Below are 19,852 nucleotides of genomic sequence, written 5' to 3'. Positions count from 1 at the left end.
ACTTAAATTATTAATTATTAATTAAGGAATTAATACAAATAAAAAAAGAACACAGTCAAGCTTATTTAAATGGATTAAATGTGCTTCCTGAACAAAATATATAAGTACATATCAAAATGTTTTATTATTTTTCACGATCTGTTAAAAAAAAAAAAAAAAAAAGAATATTGAGACAGAAAATGTTTTAGGTTATTTTATGTCTGTTAGAGCAGGGGTTGACATAGCCCAGAAATTTGCACTGGCCCACAGGGCCAGTAGTTTTTGAAACTTACTGGCCCTGCCTGAAAGTTACTGGCCCGACACCGCGCATAGCGGGACCCGCCGCTCCGCAGGTGCTTGCAACTTTAGGGGGGTCCGGGGGCATGCCCCCCCGGAAACTTTTAATATGGTGCAATTTGGTGCATTCTGGTGACATCACTTATTTCTACACTTTTCAATGACTGAAAATAGACCATATCAAACTTAAATCTGCTCTAGTCTGTTTCAGATGTTTTGAAGAGAGCACTGCAGTGTAGTAGGTAACACTAGTTCAGAAGTTTTCATGGTGCTTCTAACGGCAAATATCGCAATAAATCATAAACCTTAAATGTGTTAAAACAATCTAATGGCAGCTTGAACCATTTAACGAATCAAATAAATCCCTTAATGCATTTGACCAATCGGATGGACGCCTTCACATTGTTGACCAATCAGATGGAGCCCTGTTATGTTAGATGTTTGTAACCTATGTCAACGTGGGTCATTTGGAGTATAAATTTTAAACTGGGAATGGTTATTTGGTTATTTTGCTGTTTGTTTATATACCGCAAATTATATCGTTATCGCAATTTTAATCTCTGATATCGCATATCGCGAGTTTTCCTCATATTGTGCAGGTCTAACTGAGATCATTCAGCTAACTAGAAATACTTACTGCTTACAGTGTTGTAAAGAAAAACAAAATTAAGTAGTTTAACATTCTACTGCATTTGAGTCTGAGATTCAGGTATTTGGAGTTGCCTTTGATTCTTTGACATTTAGCTTAAAGCTTAGTGCATACAATTTCATCTTCAATGCATTCATTAAATATCTTGCTGTCCATAGTACTAATTCCACCCATTACTCCATCTAACATATTCCTATCTATTCCTGCCATGTCTTCCACATCTCTGACATGCTTCAGTCTCTCTTCAGTGACGGTGTCGGATTTATAATCAAATGTAATAATAACCCACTGGCTTGTGCCTTCGTTGTTGCTGTTTAACATTGTTTTGTATTGAATTGTTACAATCAATAAAGTTTGAAAAAAAAAAGTAGTGAGCGCGTGCCCCGTGGTGCTCGGCAGTGAAAGCCGAGCGCGCGCAGGCGGGAGAGAAGGAGAAGTGATCAAAGGTTTCCCATAGAAACCCTTGAAGTCTGAACACAGGACTAGCAGAAAAACTAAATTATGAAGACGAGGTAAATCTACACGTTTTCGCAAAATTTACTTTATTGAAAAAGGTGAAGAATGTATAAACCGTTAGATATTTTAGTGGCCCGAGCGGACAAGTGAAAAGTAAGGTCTTGTGGTCCGCACTGCTCCAAAAACAGGACCGGGCCAGCGGACAAATGGCTATGTCGAGCCCTGTAGAGACAGATGTTAAGTGGATTCCCCAAAAGGAAAACTACATTTTTTATTAACATTTTAGTGGAAGTGCCCAACAATGTCAGAGCTTTCCACTTTAGTAATAAAAACATTTCATGTGGACAGGGATCAGCTGCGTGTTTAAATGGACATGTGATCACGTACTTGTGGGGACAACCTCATGACAGTCAACTAACAATGGGTTGATATTTGTGGTCATGAGGACATGTTGCCCACAAAATACAAATGTAAAAAATAATTTATGATGGTCAAGACTTAGTCTGAGATGTAGTTAGAACGAGGTTAAAAGTTAGTATTTTGGATCCGTTAAAGAGCGAGGAAATGCACTGTGCCAATGGAAAAAGTGTGTGTGTGTGTATTTATACACGTATGTGTGGATGAGCTATGAGACATATTGAACTGTGATGACAGAGAGCCCGCAGAGCTGTAAAGCTGTGAGGAAAAACATGGTTATCACACACAGACGCACACACACACACACACACCTCATGGCAAACACAGCCAGCCTACCAATACCTGCCAAACACAAGACTGTGTTAAGCTGCGTTGGCACGGAACACAATTCGCATGGCAGGGGTGGCCACTTTCAATGTTAAGTCAATGTACAGACGTGATCTGAGGTCCTGCTATGCAGTTTGAGCATCAGGCGTGGCGGACTAGCAACAAAGCGTTTTCGGCAACACATCTGAACTCCGGCGAAGTGTAGGATTTTTTATTTGTATTGAGACATTAATAAACAGATGCTTCAATTTTCTTCTTATTTATTCGGACTTGATGCAGAACGACAAATCCTAAACTGGGTTACAGAGAGACATTCGGCGGCATCATTCAGACGCAGCTCCTGCAGTAGATGGTGAACCCGGCCGTACTGGGAGATTTTCTGAATGATCTCATAGACCCAGACATGAAGACGTGATTTGGAAGAACTCTTCCATCATCATCATTGCATGTCTTCCATGCATTGACTGTATACGACATATACAGCAATGATTTCATGTAGCGATGAGGTTCAAAACTTTGGCAGTAGCTCCTCCCACACGCTGCTGTAGCATCAAGTTCATGAACACATATTCTGACAAACATCAAGCAGCGACGTCCCGTCAGGCGTGGACGTGAATTTGCCACGCGGCTCGCGGGTTGTGTAAACGGGGGAGAGGCTAAACATAGCCACACAACTACATCACTCAAATAAGTTACACCTAATACTCCCCCACAGTACCCGACCTACTTAAGCCCACCTCACACACGCCACTTTCTCAGGGAAAAAGAAAACAAAAAAGAAAAAACCTTTCCACCAGCTTCCTCTGTTGAAACAATTGTGTCATCTGAGGACGTCCTCCAAAGTGACTCAAGTGATATCTCGTCTTCTTTTTACAGCAGAACTTCTCACTTTTACAAAACTCAAGATGAAACGGACAAATGATGTTTTCAGGTTACTTCTGTGCACCAAACCCAGAAGGACAAACGCTCTCAAGGTCTTTTTCTGTGTGTGTCAAAAATCAAAAACATGTGATTCACTGTTACTACACCAACAACCACTTCATATAATTGCATGCTAAAAGTTAAACTCTTTCTGGAATAGAAATCATATTGTAGAAATATTTCAGTTCACTGTCCACATGGTAAAGATGTTAAGGTTTTAGGAGGCAAACCAGATCCACTCCAATGAAAACTTTGTTTTTTTTGCATTTTTAACATGTCCTTGTGGCATTTTTCTCACGAAGGAGAAAATTTCTTCAGAAAATTAAGCTCCTAATTGCATTTCGGGCTATTTTACCATTTAAACCGTTATGAATCAGGAGCAGATGAAATAATGCTGTTGGAAAAAGCTTGTAGATGTAGAAACTGCAACCGGAGGGGCACAAGCTCTCTGCTCTGCTCCATTCCGATGCATTCGCTTGTAGACGAATAGATTCGTTTAAACCTTTGTTTTCCTCGTCTGAGCTTGACTCTGACTCAAAACTGTACGGCTGGATGGCTTCAATTCTGTTCACCATTTCTATTGCACTAGTAATGTTAGGTTTGGGGTGTGACGGGTTGTAAGAAAGCAGGAGCAATAGTCCCGCCCACAACGCAGAGGCACATTTCTGAGCTCCAGCCGCTCCACAGAAACTGTTCTGGAAAATGACTTTTTTATTTTGGCTAAAAATGGCCTTAAAAAGACCACTGGGAACACTTTTACAAGAGATCAAAAGATGATCAGGGTGGGAGTTTAAGTCTTTTCTGGTGAGTTGAGGAATTTGGACAGAAGAAGTCTTTCTGAGCCAGACCTTGGGATCCTAATGGCCGTCTTGGATGATGGGCAGTCAGTAAAAGATGAAGAAACAAAAAAACAAACAAAAAACTGTCCTGAAATAGAAACAAACATGGACGCCAGCTTAAGTTCTGTCAAGGAGAATGAATGCGATTGAAGGAGGATCGATCCTTTCACAGAAATCATCGCCTAAGCTTGTCAACACAGCGGATCTGATCTTATGTGATCAGCATGATAATAGGATACCAATCTAAACCAATTCTTTATCTAGGAGTCATGTTCATCAGGCTTTTAACAGTTGGTAACTATTGGTTAAAAAAATGAAATGAAATAAAAGAGATCTAGATAAAATATATGGATATAAAGGCTGTATAGATAATAGTTAATGCACTTTTAAAACAGGCAACCTGTGGTAACACTAATATATTGTTTAAAAAAAAAGACAGAAAACAATTTAGATCCTGACTCCCATTGGATTCACTAGATTCTGAGTTTGGGAAAAGGCGAGACAAAAGAATGAGTTTGGGATTAACTGTGGAGCAGTTCTGCGCGCAGTTTGACGCTTTGAGAAGACGAGCCTCAGGCCAAAATCAGAACGATGGTAAATCCTGTGTGACACGTCAACAACGGAGGGAAAGAAATGGACAATTAAACACACGTCAGCTAAAGTTAAGCTCCGATCATGCCTGTTGATGTGTGGGAGAAAAAAACCCACCCCGCCACGATTGGATTTACTTCATAAAAATCAGCTGTGATGGACGTCTCTTCATCCCTCCAAGTGGCGTGAATTAAAAACGCCTTTTTTTGACGTGCTTCATCCCGAGTTTTAAAGGAAATTGCTGGAGGATGCGAGTGTTTGACTGAAGGGGTTTGTCTTTCAAATGGGAGTAAACATAAAAAAAAAAAAAAAAACAGGGATTCCATCCGAGCTTTACAAGCAAGAGCTTGTCGGATCGGGATCGAATGCAGCTGCGTGCTGAATTACGCACATCTCAAAAGAGGTGAGATCATATTAAAGCGATGAAGAGGCAGCTGGAGTCACCTTCACTCCCCGTCGGGGTTGCCTCTAAATATAACCTGTAGCCTTCACAGGCCAAACATGGCCAGGATTTCGGAGCGATGGCAGCACAGGACAGCGGGAGTGTCCTGGTCTAAAAGTTGATGCAGACGTTACAACAGCACTCTGGATTGTCCTGACTGACACGAAGGCATCGTTCGGGGGTCAAACCGGGAAACACCAGAACTCTGAGTCTAATCTGGAACTTTTGAATCAAAAGACCGAACCTGCTGTATGTTTAATTACATAGCAACACGGCCACCGCTGCTCTGGTGCCAGTAGCTCCATCCCAGCATGGCAGCTCACAGCTCCAGTGACTCATTTGTTCTAGTGTTTTTATCTCTGAGCCGCCTCCTCCCTCCTCGTACTCCTCCAGCTCACTCTCCGCCAGTTTTCCACCGTGCTCCTGCCAGCTACGAGCCCCTGAGTCGCAGAGAGCTGCTCTGCTAAAAACACGGCATTTTACAATGTGGTTCAGCTCGGGGGGGGGGGGTTGAGCTCAGAGATCGGAGTCCCAAAAACTGAGAAATGTTAAAGCCAATGGAAAGAGGAAGAAATGACATAATGATCTGTGTGGCTAGAAAAGATCGTAAAAATATAGATGTGGGGAGAAATGGGGCAGGATGGGAGTTTTGCTCCAAAAAAGGGAGGTGGTAGGCACTGGAATAGCTGGTAATGGTAATTACTCTCACAGTGGCATCTGCGGACACCTCCACAAAAAGAGATCATCTAACGTTTTAGACCATCTGAACCGGAACAGATCAAGCTCCTGAAGCGGATTTCCAGCTGCTACGGTTCACCTGCAGCAGCCAGGACTAAGGCGCTTCACAGTAAGACCTTTCACCAACTATAAGGGCAGCTGTTACAGTCATGTGACAGCAATAAACATCTGTATCATTATCAAAAGCATGATTTAAGAAAAATGTAAATGGTTATTATCAAGTAATAAGCTAGAATAAAGTCAAGTCAAACATAAAAAACAGGAAAAGTAGCCTTTTTTCTGACAGAACATGCACATGCTTTTGCAGAAAATTATTGTTCTCGTTTTGCTTTTTGCATTGCATATATACACACATATATATATATATGGGGATCTATTGTCTTTTTTTTGGTTGCTATTTGTTGTTTCAAGTCAAATCATCATGGCTGTATTGATCATTAATATACATATTACAAGTTTTCCTCATATCGTGTAGCCCGACTTGGTACATACAATTTTAAAGGATATTGTTGATAAAATATAGTAAAGTTTGAAGTCTAAGCTTTTAAATTGAGCAGAACCTTGAAGATGGACTGAAGGTCCCTGAATCTGGGTTTGCTGAGGGCAGAAAATAACCAGATAAACCAACCGTTCACCAGAATTCTGCTTTGAAGCTCACAGGGTGGAGGCCCAGCAATGGTGGAGGCGGGAGGTGCAATTACTGAGGTGGTGGTTGCAAGGATCGCTCTTTAATCTTCATTCAAACGCACTTGAAACCCAAACATGAAAACGAAGAACTTGTCCACATCTCTCCTTCAGTTCAGGGGAAGAAGGAGCGACAGAGAGACAGACAGACAGAGCGACAGACAGACCGAGAGAGAGACAGAGAGACAGACAGAGCGACAGACAGACAGACAGAGAGAGAGACAGACAGACAGAGCAACAGACAGACAGAGCGACAGACAGACTGACAGACAGACAGAGCGACAGACAGACAGAGCGACAGACAGACTGACAGACAGACAGACAGAGAGACAGACAGACGGAGAGCGACAGACAGACAGAGTAACAGACAGACAGAGCGACAGACAGACTGACAGAGCGACAGACAGACAGACAGACAGACAGACAGAGCGACAGACAGACAGAGAGAGAGACAGACAGACAGAGAGACAGACAGACAGAGCGACAGACAGACTGACAGACAGACAGAGCGACAGACAGACAGAGCGACAGACAGAGAGAGAGACAGACAGACGGAGAGCGACAGACAGACAGAGTAACAGACAGACAGAGCGACAGACAGACAGAGCGACAGACAGACAGACAGAGAGACAGACAGACAGAGCGACAGACAGACAGAGGGAGAGACAGACAGACAGAGCGACAGACAGACAGAGAGAGACAGACAGACGGAGAGCGACAGACAGACAGAGTAACAGACAGACAGAGCGACAGACAGACTGACAGAGCGACAGACAGACAGACAGACAGAGCGACAGACAGACAGAAAGAAAGACAGACAGACAGAGCGACAGACAGACTGACAGACAGACAGAGCGACAGACAGACAGAGCGACAGACAGAGAGAGAGACAGACAGACGGAGAGCGACAGACAGACAGAGTAACAAACAGACAGAGCGACAGACAGACAGAGCGACAGACAGACAGAGAGACAGACAGACAGACAGAGCGACAGACAGACAGAGAGAGAGACAGACAGACAGAGCGACAGACAGACAGACAGAGCGACAGACAGACAGAGAGACAGACAGACAGAGCGACAGACAGACAGAAAGAGACAGACAGACAGAGTAACAGACAGACAGAGCGACAGACAGACTGACAGACAGACAGAGCGACAGACAGAGCGACAGACAGACAGACATACGGACAGACAGAGGTGAGCTGGCCCGTCTGCCTGTTGCTCCTTCAGCCTTCCCATAATTACACTAATGACTGCAGTGATGAGGCTGTGGAGAGCACTCTTCTGCTGGTTAAGTGGTCTGCATTAAAGACAACAAGAACCCAGAGCCCCAGCAGCACCTGAACTGCACACGAGCCGCCACACTTATAAACAGAAAGATCCACAACAAGCGCCGTTGCGACAAACCAGTCAGGGAAAGTCAGTGGGGATGCTCCATATTGTGCCTTAGTCACAAATGACTGCTGTTCCGGGTGAATCTGGGCCGTTTGCGGGTCAAACCCTGTACGGTGACCCGCAGGAAATGTTAAAGTTGTAACAACTCTGTAAGCCTGAAAATCTTCATAGATACTATTTCCACAGGCCTGCTGTGGGCGACGGGTAGGAGCAAACACTTACAAAACACGTAAGTGTAAATACGGGTGAAGTAGGGGAGACGGGGGCGTGTCCTACAGATTTTTTTATTCTTTCAACCCCCCAAATCCTGCACACTCTGCAAGAGGCCCATGAATGCAGTTCCAGTAATAAGTGTGCGTCTGTGGCGCGCTTCATGGGCACAGCCTGACTGGTAGAAATGAGGAAATTAGACTATCAGACTAGTTTGTGTGTGCATCCAACAGGCCCTTGGGTATCACATGCACATCCATGCATGCAGCATTTTCATGAGCACAGTAAGGAGCCAGTACGTGCACCTTATTAATGAGTAGAGTGTGGCGTGAGGGCGTTGTACGCTTGGGATGTCATAAGTGCTTACAGTTAACATTAGCCGTACAAATACTTCCCGATACCGCAAACACGACAATCGCATGTTCCATTTTCCATTCCATTTAAGAAAATGCAGTTTCCGTATACAACCCTCTATGGTCCCGGTCAACCCTAAAACCTGCATCACTCTTACAGGTTTCCCCCTGTACGAGTGAATGTGACTAAGGCTTTATTACCACTGTATCAATTTTGGCAGATAATGCTATAGATTGGCTCAGACTGTATGTTAAAATGACAACTTTTGGAAGGTGGACTATCGCAGGGTTAGAATAATTCCGGTCAAATTTGCTCTTGGATGCCATCTCTTTCTGTGAAGTCATCTGCTTATTTTCTACCCAGCACGTTTTTTTAAAGACAAACAAAACCCACCGTAATCAGCAAAGTTTTCCTTCAAATACCCGCTCTGCTGCTTGTGTTTACGTGGGAAATGAAGGGTTGCGTGAAGTCGTTTCTTCTCTTCAGCGGGGAGCGGTAAACGTCTGAGTTATGAACTCACACATCGACCAACATAGGGCTCTTTTTAAGCTCAAAAAAGCTGATAGAAAATGCGTGACGGGACCTGGAACTGGACAGAAGTTCTCCGATTTTATAAACCCCCCCCCTCCTGCTGCCCATCCAGCTGAGACGCTCGGCTGAATGCGGTTTGAATGGATAAACGCGGCGTCTCCCCAAGGCAGCTCCTCGCTGCTGCTCACTGAAAGGTGAACGGGCAGGCGGGCCGTCACGCCGCTCCCGGCCGCTCGCACTTGCTGGGATTTGGGTGAGAAAAGGCAAAATGTGTGTTGGTGGTGGTGGTGGGTGGGGGGGTGGGGGGGGGGCAGCAAGCGAGGAAATCGATTTGGCCTTTTGCTCTGAAGCCTTAAAGCGGCGACCTTGAAAACGCCCAAGCGTGGGAGGAGGAGAAGGAGAGGGTCTCCTCTGAAAGGACACAGAAAGGAGGTGTTGAAATCTGTAATGGAGGGCAGAGTAGCGTAGGAGAGGGAGGGGGTTGTTCTGAAATTAGAAATGAGGGGGGCAGTAAACAAGCGGCGAGGAGGTGTTGACTTTCTCTGGAAGGGGACGTTGTCTGTGACCTTTGATTTAGGAGATTCTTTAGCTCCCTCATCATCTGTCCAGCCACGTTCACACCGGCCTCGGCCGCACGCGTTCAATCATTCACTTCCAATGGAAAAGCGACGTAAACGCGCGTTTCGGGCTTCTGCGCTCAAAACTGACATTCACACGGCGCTAAACACGTTTTCAGACCGTTTTCTGTGCGACCATTAAGAAGGTGAACCATTTGAGCTTTGACCAATCAGGGACTCTGATGTGGTAATGGCATACGGATGACGTCCTTTTTAATTCATGGAAGTATTAGCAGTTTGAAAATGAATCATGAAGTCTTTATTGGAATAGAGCTGTGAAAGATACATAAGATTCACTCACGTTCAACATTTCACACCAAGCCTCCTCCCATTGTACGTACATGCACTAGTATTGGGTCTAGACAGTCCAGTGTGAACACCTTAGGTGCGTCACACGTCCGGTGTGAACATAGCATCAGAAAAACGGACCTGCGCCTCCTCCCCACTTTTTCATGAAGCTTCACATGTGTCTTGAACTTATTTCCCCACACTGTCGGCTCCTGTCAGCTCTAATGATGCCCCTGGTCACAGCGTGATGGCCGTAATCTGACTGGCAGGGTTAAAGAGTCAAGATGGAGAAGAAGGAGGAATCATTTGAAGGAGACATGCACTGATTGGCTGCTTTTCATCCAAACCGCCGCAGGCTGTGGCACACCGGGCGACCGGCCCAGCAGGTTCTGTGTAAACTGTCAAAAAACGTATTCATCATATGCCTGAAATCGCCCAGACCGGACCCACGCGGCTCCCGGTGTTCTCTCCCAAACCGCATCAAGTCATCCCGGATCAGCTGCGGCCCGGCGAGCGACGCTGCTCCTTCACCCGTGAACAGCGAGGTGCTGCGAAGCGCCACAGAGAGCTCTGACGGAAAACTTTCTGACGCCTCCTCATCGTCTCCTTCCTCCGCTGAATTGCAGAGATCTGACATTTCTGTGACGAGGCCCGCCCGCAGGAGTCGCATCTACGAGACGAGCGCGAACGCGGCCAACAAACTTTTATTAGAATGCGTAAAAGCGCGAGCTGATTTTCACGCTGCAAGAGCTGATTGATGCGATCAGAGGGGATTTGACGGGGATGCAAGAAAGGGGCGGATGCGGAGGCAGAGATGGGACTTAAAAGGAAACGAATGAGGGAGGGGAGATGGGGGGGCAGGATATGAAAGGCTGGAATGTGATGGAGAGATAAAAAAAAAGGAAGAGAGAGAATGTGGGGGTTAAATGTGAGCAAATAATTACGAAGGAGATCGGAAGAGGAGCAGCAGGAAAGTAAAGACAGAGGGGGAAAAAAGTGTGCAAATATTAGAGAAGAGAAAGGAGACAGAAAGTGATGAATAAATGGGCAGATCAGATGCTGTCGGTAGAGGATAAGAGGGAAGAATACAGTAGAAAATTGAAAATTGACTATTGCACAAGAGGTGTTTCAATTAAAGATGGGCATTTATCTGTGAGGCGACTTTAAAGCAGCTACTCGCAGTATTTCACCATTCACAAATATATCTTCCTTTCGAGGTAAAATATTAGAAAGACATCAGGTTTGATGAGCGTTCACTCCCCGAACAAGAGCAGTTTTTGTACCCATGATTCTCCTGTCTTCCTGCTGTCTACAAAGAAAGAAAATCCACCCAATCAATCCAAACCAGACTATTCTTATTTGGTCAAACAGTTCTAGTTTTTTTGTACAAATCCTATTCATTAAAAAAGCACAAACTTCATTATGAGTTATCCTTTTTCTCATTTGTTGTCATTGTTTTATGCGAGTAGTGTTTTCCTGTTGCCATTGTCACTGAATGGATCTTTAAAGTGGCATCAAACACACAATAGCGGCCTGCACTTGACATAATTCTTCCAAACAGGTATTTTTGATTGATAATTGTACGAAATAAATGTTCGGAGCTGCAATAGGTTACTTTAGCCGGCAGCGACTTATGTAGACTGTGTCACAGTGGTGATTGACCCTTTTACACGGGAGCTTTAGCTCTAGTGTTTACGTTCTTTCAACTACTGTTCTCTTCAACCGTTTACGCAATTAACACAATACCAGCGGATTCTTAAGCAGAGAAAAGAAGCCATTGTGTAGCACTTGAAGTTTGTCAGAAGTGTTGCATAACAAAGCCACTTTCCTTCATGTCAGAATCAGTTGATTCACCTTGATTGCGCAAACGGTCAAAGATTTACAGTCTGTTAAGGACAATGAGTTGTTTTGGTGCTGCCGGCAAAATCTCAGGTGTTAAAGGGTTAAAAACCATAGAGGAAGTAGATGTTAAGAAAGTGGAACAAATGTGGCTTTAGATGACCTGATAAACCTGTCTAGTTTGCTGCTTCTGTCATGTTTAAATGAACAAAAAAAGAAGGTAAAAACTGGCTGTTGGTGGACTGGATGATTGCTAATTGATCAGCCTCTACCACAATGGCCTCGCTCCTCCTACTCATGCTGGTCACCAAACTGGTGATGTCACAAGTTAGCCATCGTGGTTTTGTTGATCAATATGAAAAGCATGCCTTAGCTAGTCCAGCGAAAAATGGGCATACCTGTATGGATCGCACAGGTGGAACGCACAAAACGTAAGGATTAAATAGTCTACGGGCTTACCCTACGGGGAGCCCGTAGAGTGAAAATCTTCTTGAGTAATTTTTTTCCAGTGGGCATGGTGCAGGCATTGGGTCGTAGTGAACACTTAAACACCCACAGGTAAGTAAGGGTAAAGTAGGTAAAATGCAGGCACATCGTATGGATTTTTCATTTTTTTCGAACCCCCCGGTTATCAATAGACAGTTAATGTAGTTTGTGTTGGCATTCAATAGGCACATGTGTACGTAACGTGGACCATAATACTAACTAAAGTGTTTGGGTACCATAAGACAGCATCACCTGTACTTACAATTCATGTCACTCATGTTTACGTCCCTCCATGGCCCCAGACAAGCCAAAAACTCACACCACCTGTACGGGTCAACCCGAGTCTCTCCATACTCATATTCTGGAGATGGTCCCCAAAAGTGTACTACCATCCGGAGACTAAAATTTGGTTCCAGACTGTGGATATTTTGAATTCAAATTGATTGCACAACTTCTATCTAAACAGAGACTCCGTCCTCGTTTTTCCAGCGGTGGAAACGCCGCCCTTCACCATCACACTGTTTCTCTGTTGGTGCAGCAGTCAGCATGGTTTTCTACACATCTTCTCCACAATTTCCGTATACCATTTTTAAAAAAAAGCCACAATACATGCAATGGGAAAAACCAATGCAAATAGACCGGATGAAATCATGATAGGCCTCCTGGCACACCTGTGAGACCAGATTATAGCTGCATTGCAGGCAATTCTGGATTTCCTGGGCAGGAAGCCATCAGCCACATCCTCCTACGAACATTATCTGCAGACGACGTGAGGGCTTAATCCAAACAATGTGTTGGGTTTATTAAGTCTGGTTCCTTTTCTGTCCGTATCTCAGACATTAACATAAAGGGGGGGGGGGGGGGGGGGGGGGGGTTCTGCAAACACTGAAACATGTGTTCAAGAGCAGTGAGAACATCTGGTAAGGTCTTTTATCATTTTACAAACCAGAGCTCCCCAAAGAGAGGATTTTGTCTCACTGCATTGGTTGGTCAAGAGTATCTCTGCCCTGATTCGTTTAGACGGGTCAATGACAAGAGGAGAGACAAATCCAAGTATTTTTAAGGAGAAACCTCTGGGACTCACCTGCACTATCTCCCCCATGTAAGAATCCTCCACCTTGTTTGGCATCTTGAGCTGGAAAATCCGTCCCACCATTGCAGAGGAGTCTGGGAAGGCCGTCGGCGCCTTCAATGACTGGAGACTTTCCGTCTCTTCCTGAAAGCCGCTGAGCAGCGAGGAGCTCATGGAGGCCTCCAGCCCATTCCCACCCAGCACGTCGATCTCAACCTGAGCGCAGGCCAGCGGGGGGAGCCAACCCGCTGCAGCGAGAACCAAACCCAGCACCAAGGCTCTAGTCCGGGATGGTGTCAGGTGGAGGCCGCAGCTTAACCTCTGCCGCTCCTTATTGCACATTCTTGGCCTTTTGTCCGCCTGTCACTGATGGGAAAAAAAGAGGATGTCCAAGTGGAAGGGAGGGGTTCCCGAGCGGGGGCATGCACCCCCGACAGATAGAGCAAATCCCTTCTTTTAAGTGTCCCACGCTCTCCTCGCCCGGCGCCTCTGTGTGCAGCGCCGCGCCCCTATTCTTTTGTCCTGTCCTTTCGGCTTTCTTCTCGTCCCTTTAGAGCTTTAGAAGTCCCATCATGCTGAGCGCCTCGGCGATCTGTAAGGAGACAGGAAGGAGAACAGAGATGAGGAGGGGGTGCTCTTAATCAGAAATCAATACCTGTGATAGAAGCAAGTGGTCAGTGCTGGGGAGTATTCTAACAGGTCAGACTCGAGTCGAGGAGCAGTGGAGGCTTGATGGGAAGGAGAGATGAACGAAGGGAGGTGAAGGTGACTCACGGTGGGACTGTGGATTAGCTTACAATGGCGAAGCAGTCAAAGCTCTAATAAATGTATGCCTCCTGTGTGTGTGTGTGTGTATGTGTGTGTGTGTGCGTGCAGAGGGGGGGCAGACTCGAGTGTGTATGTGCAGGCCTGAACTCAGGGTTTGTTATTCGTACAGCTCTTTCATTGAGGAGAGGATCCCTGGGGGGCTTCAGCGCCAGAGAACAGAGGCTGAAAGGAAGCAGAAAACAGTGAGAAGGAAAAAGAAAGAGGGGAACGAGGACCCCCCCTTCCCCCCCTGCCGTGATTCCATTTTGCCCTGTCAGAGAAAGTGAAAACCCTGCAGGACTCCCAGGTAGCCTTTGACCGGAGAAGAAAGCCTCTCCTGTTGCTCTGACCTGAGCGCCACCTTCAGGATAAACATGTTTTTTTCTGGTGTTGCCATCGTATTCTTCGAGTCAAAGTCAGAATTTAATCTCATTTGGGGGAAGTTTTCAATTCTCCACAAACTGGAACGAAGTTTTAACCTCCTAAAAGACAGATGAGTAGCGGTTCTTTCATCTTGGATACCTTCAGCTGCACTGCCAGCGGCACAGCCCCCCTTCCACTCCTCTCCATTTCCCCTTATTGCTTTCTCTCTGTTGTTTAATCTGTCATCCCTTTTAACACTCTTTTATTGCTTATCTTTGTTTCAAATTTTCTCAAGCTTTTGTCTTAACTTGTTTTTTTTTCTTCGTTTTTTTTCTCCCTAGCAGACATTTCGGATACACCCCACCTTCCCTTTCTCCGATGTCCCCCTTAAAAAAAAAAAAAAAAAAAAAAAATCCCTTCAAGGCCATTATCGTTTTTTTTTTTTTTCTCTCTCCAGGCACTCACTCACCTATCAAAAACGCAGCCGTCCTTTTCAGTGCGTGACAATAGAGCCGCCAATGGTGGGGGAGTATCGCTATGAAAGGAGCCATAAAGGAGGGCTGTCAGCGCAGAATGAAGAATGCGTGCAGAAGGAGAGGTAAGAAGACACAGACAAGGAGATCTTCTAACACCTACTCCACCCGAGGGAGGGGGCAAGGACATTCGGGACTGGGAAAAAACATGGAGCAGGTGCAGTCTGGAGGCCTCTGTCCTGTAGATATGCCCTGTGATTGGTCTAAACACATCAAAGATGGCTCACTGAGGCAGAGTGTGTTCGGCTCAGGTGTCATCCTTCAACAGCTAAAGGATTACTGTTCAGTTGAAGTTAACGATAGCATCGACAGTGTTTTTTTCTTTTCAACTAAAGCTAGCTTGCTGGTTACCATGGAGATACCTTCAAGGAGCAACAATTGTTATCTCTATGTTCTGGATCTTCCTGAGGCTCCTCATCATTTAAAACATTGCTGACATTCTTTCGACTACCGTACCTCTTCAATTCACGTTTCTCCAGCAGACTCTGAAGCGGAGAAAAGCAGCCCCAAAGTGCAACACATTACAGTAAAGAAGTGCTTACCAATCCACGGAAATTGGCTGATTCTGTCACGGACAAAAGCGGCTTTACGCCGTTATGCAACACTTTTCGTTTGTAATGTGTTGCATAACGGTGCAAAGCCGATATAAAAAGCAGCTTTTTCCTTTTGAGAATCAGCTAATTCATGTAGATCGTGTGAACGGTCGGAAAGTTGCGACGTGCGGTATAAGTCACCAATGGCGGTTTGACTGGAGATATATGAACAAACGGGAGACGGGTAAAAACTTGTGTGTCGGCATAAACACAACAAAGAGCAATTATTTACCTTTCTGTTAGTACTGGTCAAAACGAATATGGACAACAATTAAGAACAAGGTAGGTGGTGTACAGTTGGGCTTGTAACCCTTGTGCTATCCTAGGCACTTTACCATTGGGAGTTGGGTCATCTAGACCCACTAGACAGTGCTCTGAAACTTTTGTCTTCAATGATTTGTGATCTTCACTGGTGTCCATGGATTACATGAAATCTTTCCACCTTTATCCACCTTTGTCATGGCAGGGAGAACACGTCAATGTAAGGATGGGGTCATCTAAGATAGCACAAGGGTTAAGAAACATAATGGTCTCTTGGTATGCACCGTCTTTTGCGAAACACGTATTGCACAAGCTGATATTGCGATGTTGATACATTTTTGATTAATTGTCCCAGAGTAGTCAAAAAGTGGGCGCTATTTACTGTAGGTGTCACTGGCAATATCTTTGGTGTTAAAGGGTCAACCTTCAGGAACAATGCAAAACACTCTAGAAAACCTTCCAGAATGTTAAGCAGAAGCAAACAGCTCCTGTGATCTCCACGGTGCACCAGAACCACTTTCTACATGACTGGTTTAAACCAACGCCACACATGACTAATATTGAAACGTTTTTTTTGGGTTCTTTCTGCTTCCAATCGCCTGCGTTTAACCATTCGTAAATCGTCTGTTGGCAGTATCAATAAAGGTTTAAATCGGACACAGCGCCACAGACACCAAAGCCGTTGACATGTACACACACCAGGCTGAAAATAAACAGAAGGATTGCCAAAACTCACACTGTTGCTTTATTTTGTGTCCCACAGAGACTCCTGTTCAAATCTATGACTAGTAGCAATTTCAGATTTTTTTTTTGTGTGGACATTTTTGGAGAATTTTGCTAACTCCAGCACAAATACTCCAAAGTCTAATGTTGCCATCAGTTGTCTTGAAAAGTTGTAAAGGGTGTGGCTCCTTTGTCCCTCTCACCACAATGACTATTACAGCTAAGACAAATCAAGAAGCTGCAGGCAGAAGGTGGAGCTATCAGATTCTAGATCACTAAATAAAAAAAACATTATATTTAATTATATTAGTATGCTAAAACATCTAAAAATTTCCATCCTTGTTTGAGTTCGTCATCATGTAATGTTCTTAGGCAGAAAACAGACAAAGAAGTGAACTGAAGCATGTCTCTCCAGAGCCTTATGAGAAGACCTCGTCGTCGTCTTCTTTTCTGTGTTTGTCTGCGGTACTGCATCTGTCAGGAGACGCTTCCCACCTGCTGCAGCTGGCACCGGGAGGCCTGCAGCTAAACACAGCGGTTTTAGCCAGCTGCTGGTTCTGCTGCTGCAAAAGCAACACTTTTCCCTCCATCCCTTCATTTGTCAGCATTTCCCTGTTATCTAAGTCTAGGTTCTGCTGACTCTAGGAACTAATGAATAACTGTCATATGTATGTACTTTAACGTCATTTGCTGGTCGCCCAACTCTTAAACCGATCTTCAAATCTATTTTTATTTACCATTTAAACTTGTAAAAGCCAACGACATCAAAGAATTGCTAGAAAATGTATTTTTTTAAATGAACATATGTCTTTTAAACCCATTGATCAGTGATGAAAGTCAGGCAAGGAAAAAATCCCTGAACTTTTCTTTGAGCGATATGGCGGGCACAGAGCGAAATTTTGGAAAAATACGTGGTCTTAGATGCATTCTGGTGCATTCTGGCAGCTAGTTATTCACTTCTTTATCAAGAAACTAAGACTAATTGGAGCATCATGATTTGTCATTCAAACCCCTAGTTTGACTCTCCATTAAGGACTTGCTGGTCCTAAAAAAGAATTTGGAAAATTGCTCAAAGTAACACAATCCTACAATCTACGCTTTTCCTTAAAGCTGCAAAACATACAATTGCTAAAATATAGTAACATCAAAGCCCCAAATGGCAAAAAGAACACCAGTAACTATGATATTCTATGAAAATACCTCAGTTATTTATACATTATTTCTGCTTTAGAAATGACTGATGTACAACATCCACTTGCACTGTTTTCTCAAACTATAACTACATCAAAATATGGGATCTGCTTTAAACTATAATTCTATAACATAATACATCAATTCTTTAACACCAATACTAAGTAATCTGGGAAATATCAAAACAAACATACAAACTAAACTAAACATTGTAAACATTATTTTTTAAGGGAGTGCGGGTCCAAACCATCAAATACTTATAATTAATGTCAACTATACTGAACTAAATCATGGTAATTAGGGAATACAAATAAATTAGATAGAGAAATGTATTCAAAATAAAAACTGAAACTCAAAACATAAAATTGAATTTTTTCAAAATGTGGTTTTGAGATTATTTTACACAAAAAAGTATTTGACCTACACTACCTTAAAAATCTTTTTTTTCCAGCCAAGACCACTTCAATTTGTTTTTTATCGTCTTCTCACAACTGAGGTCGTGACCACGCTCAATAATGACGATGCCTGCCATTATTTTAACACAAATTTGATCGCAAACTCTTCAGATGTGTTTGTGAAAGTTTAGCGTGGGTCCGCTAGTTTTGTTCTCTAGGGAAGCGAGTCACGCTGACCACGTGGTGCAGACAGAGCCAATCAGACCCGTCGACGCATCCGAAAGCAACTAAAACGTCCCGTCATTGGTCAATTAGGCCGGGAAGACGAGAGATGGCCACGACCATAGAGGAAGCGATCTGCGGAGAAATATAGAAAATAAAGCTAAAATTAGCTGATTTCAGACCATTTTTTAATCTGGAAAGCGATTTGTCCGTAGAGATCAGGTCTTTATTTCCCGGAAAGTACGTTCGGTTTGCTCAAAAACCCGGATTTCCGGGAATTCCCGGAAGACTTTCATCACTGATTGATGAAGTCCACAAAAAATATTTGGAATATCTTTGTGAAATATAGATAGTACCTATCAATTTAGGCACGGGCCAATATAATTCTTTCCAGATGATACCGATAACCGATATTTCCCCTGCAACTTTGGCCGATAGCTGATATTTGCAGATACCGATACTAAAGTGTCTACAGTAACAAAATTTAGATTTCCTTTTTGTTTCTTCTCTTAGAGATTCTGACATTTTCTTATACTGGACAATCTCATTGTACTTGAACTTTTTAAACATACAGCAAAGCATCTCATAGGAATGAGTATAACTTTAAAACGTTCGTATAAATATATCTGAAAGCATTCAGACCATTTGTTGAATATTGGACATAACTGTAAACCATAAGCTCCCCATTGCCAGGGATCTATTAGGATCAACACGTATCTTTATCAAAAATTACATTTACCTGAAAACAGTCAATTACTGACTATGACTGTAAACAAAAGCCTCCCAATCTGATAGGAACACGTATACAATTCAAAAATAAAGTGTTGCTGTAAAAAGTCAGAAGAATATCAGTAGATTTTTTAATATCGGACCAATACAGATAAACTCAAATTGTGCAAATATCATCCAATACTGATACTGGCTCTGATATATCCCCCATCCCTATATCAATTACGATCCGTTGTGTGATTTGGTCAGTTTTTGCTCATAACAATCTTAGTTTAAGCTAAAAAATACATTGCCATGAGTGTTATTTAGCTACTGTCTCAAATTTGATCCACACACTTTAAACATGGTATACCTGAAATATAAAGAACTAATTATCAACAAATGTAGCATTTTCCTCAGTGCAGCAAGTAGTCATGAACAAGCTAATCATTTATGGTTTTAATAGTACATCCAAATGTTGTGATGAGGACCAGAACACCAGAGAAGGAATCCATTCGGGTTGTACACTAGATCCAACATCACCACTGACCGCATGCAAAATTTAGAAAGTATATTTAGGTCTGAGCAGGAGCTGCTGCTGGGAGATCAATATAAATATCCGGACATGACACCAGCTCCCCTGCAGCTCCTCCATCAGGTTGTTGTTATATATATACCAGCCCTCACTGAGGCTCCTCTGCTGGGGAAAAAAGGGCAGAGGGAAGGGGGTAAGAGGAAGTGTCATCATTTGCACGACAGAATGGAAAAGTGTTTACTGTTGGACAGCTGCTTTCACTGTTCAGTTTCCTTCATAATGGCTGCTGCTGACACCCCCCCTAATCTGTCAGATACAATGTCTTTCAACATCACCAGTCAATACTTTTAGCTGGTACACAACTGGTAACTCAATCCTCAAGCTTAA

At 43.7% G+C, this 19,852-nt stretch overlaps 1 protein-coding gene across 3 annotated transcripts in view; it reads right to left on the bottom strand.

Annotated features, from left to right (window-relative positions):
- dag1 (dystroglycan 1) overlaps window positions 1-19,852 on the bottom strand; it is a 59,197-nt gene that overhangs the window by 13,881 nt on the left and 25,464 nt on the right. For 2 of the 3 annotated variants that reach the window (XM_004069021.5, XM_020703378.3), the window contains exon 2: window positions 13,147-13,726. In XM_004069021.5, coding sequence (XP_004069069.1) covers window positions 13,147-13,476 — 330 coding nt within the window. In that variant the 5' untranslated portion in view covers window positions 13,477-13,726. Of the gene's footprint in view, window positions 1-13,146; window positions 13,727-14,773; window positions 15,119-19,852 lie in introns of those variants that run through there. The other variant, XM_078947519.1, reaches the window with a different exon arrangement.

This window comes from Oryzias latipes, chromosome 5 (genome assembly GCF_053564925.1).
Source record: "Oryzias latipes strain Hd-rR chromosome 5, Olatipes_Hd-rR_3.1".
NCBI classification, from domain to species: Eukaryota; Metazoa; Chordata; class Actinopteri; order Beloniformes; family Adrianichthyidae; genus Oryzias; species Oryzias latipes.
This window is presented reverse-complemented; position numbering and strand designations above follow the sequence as displayed.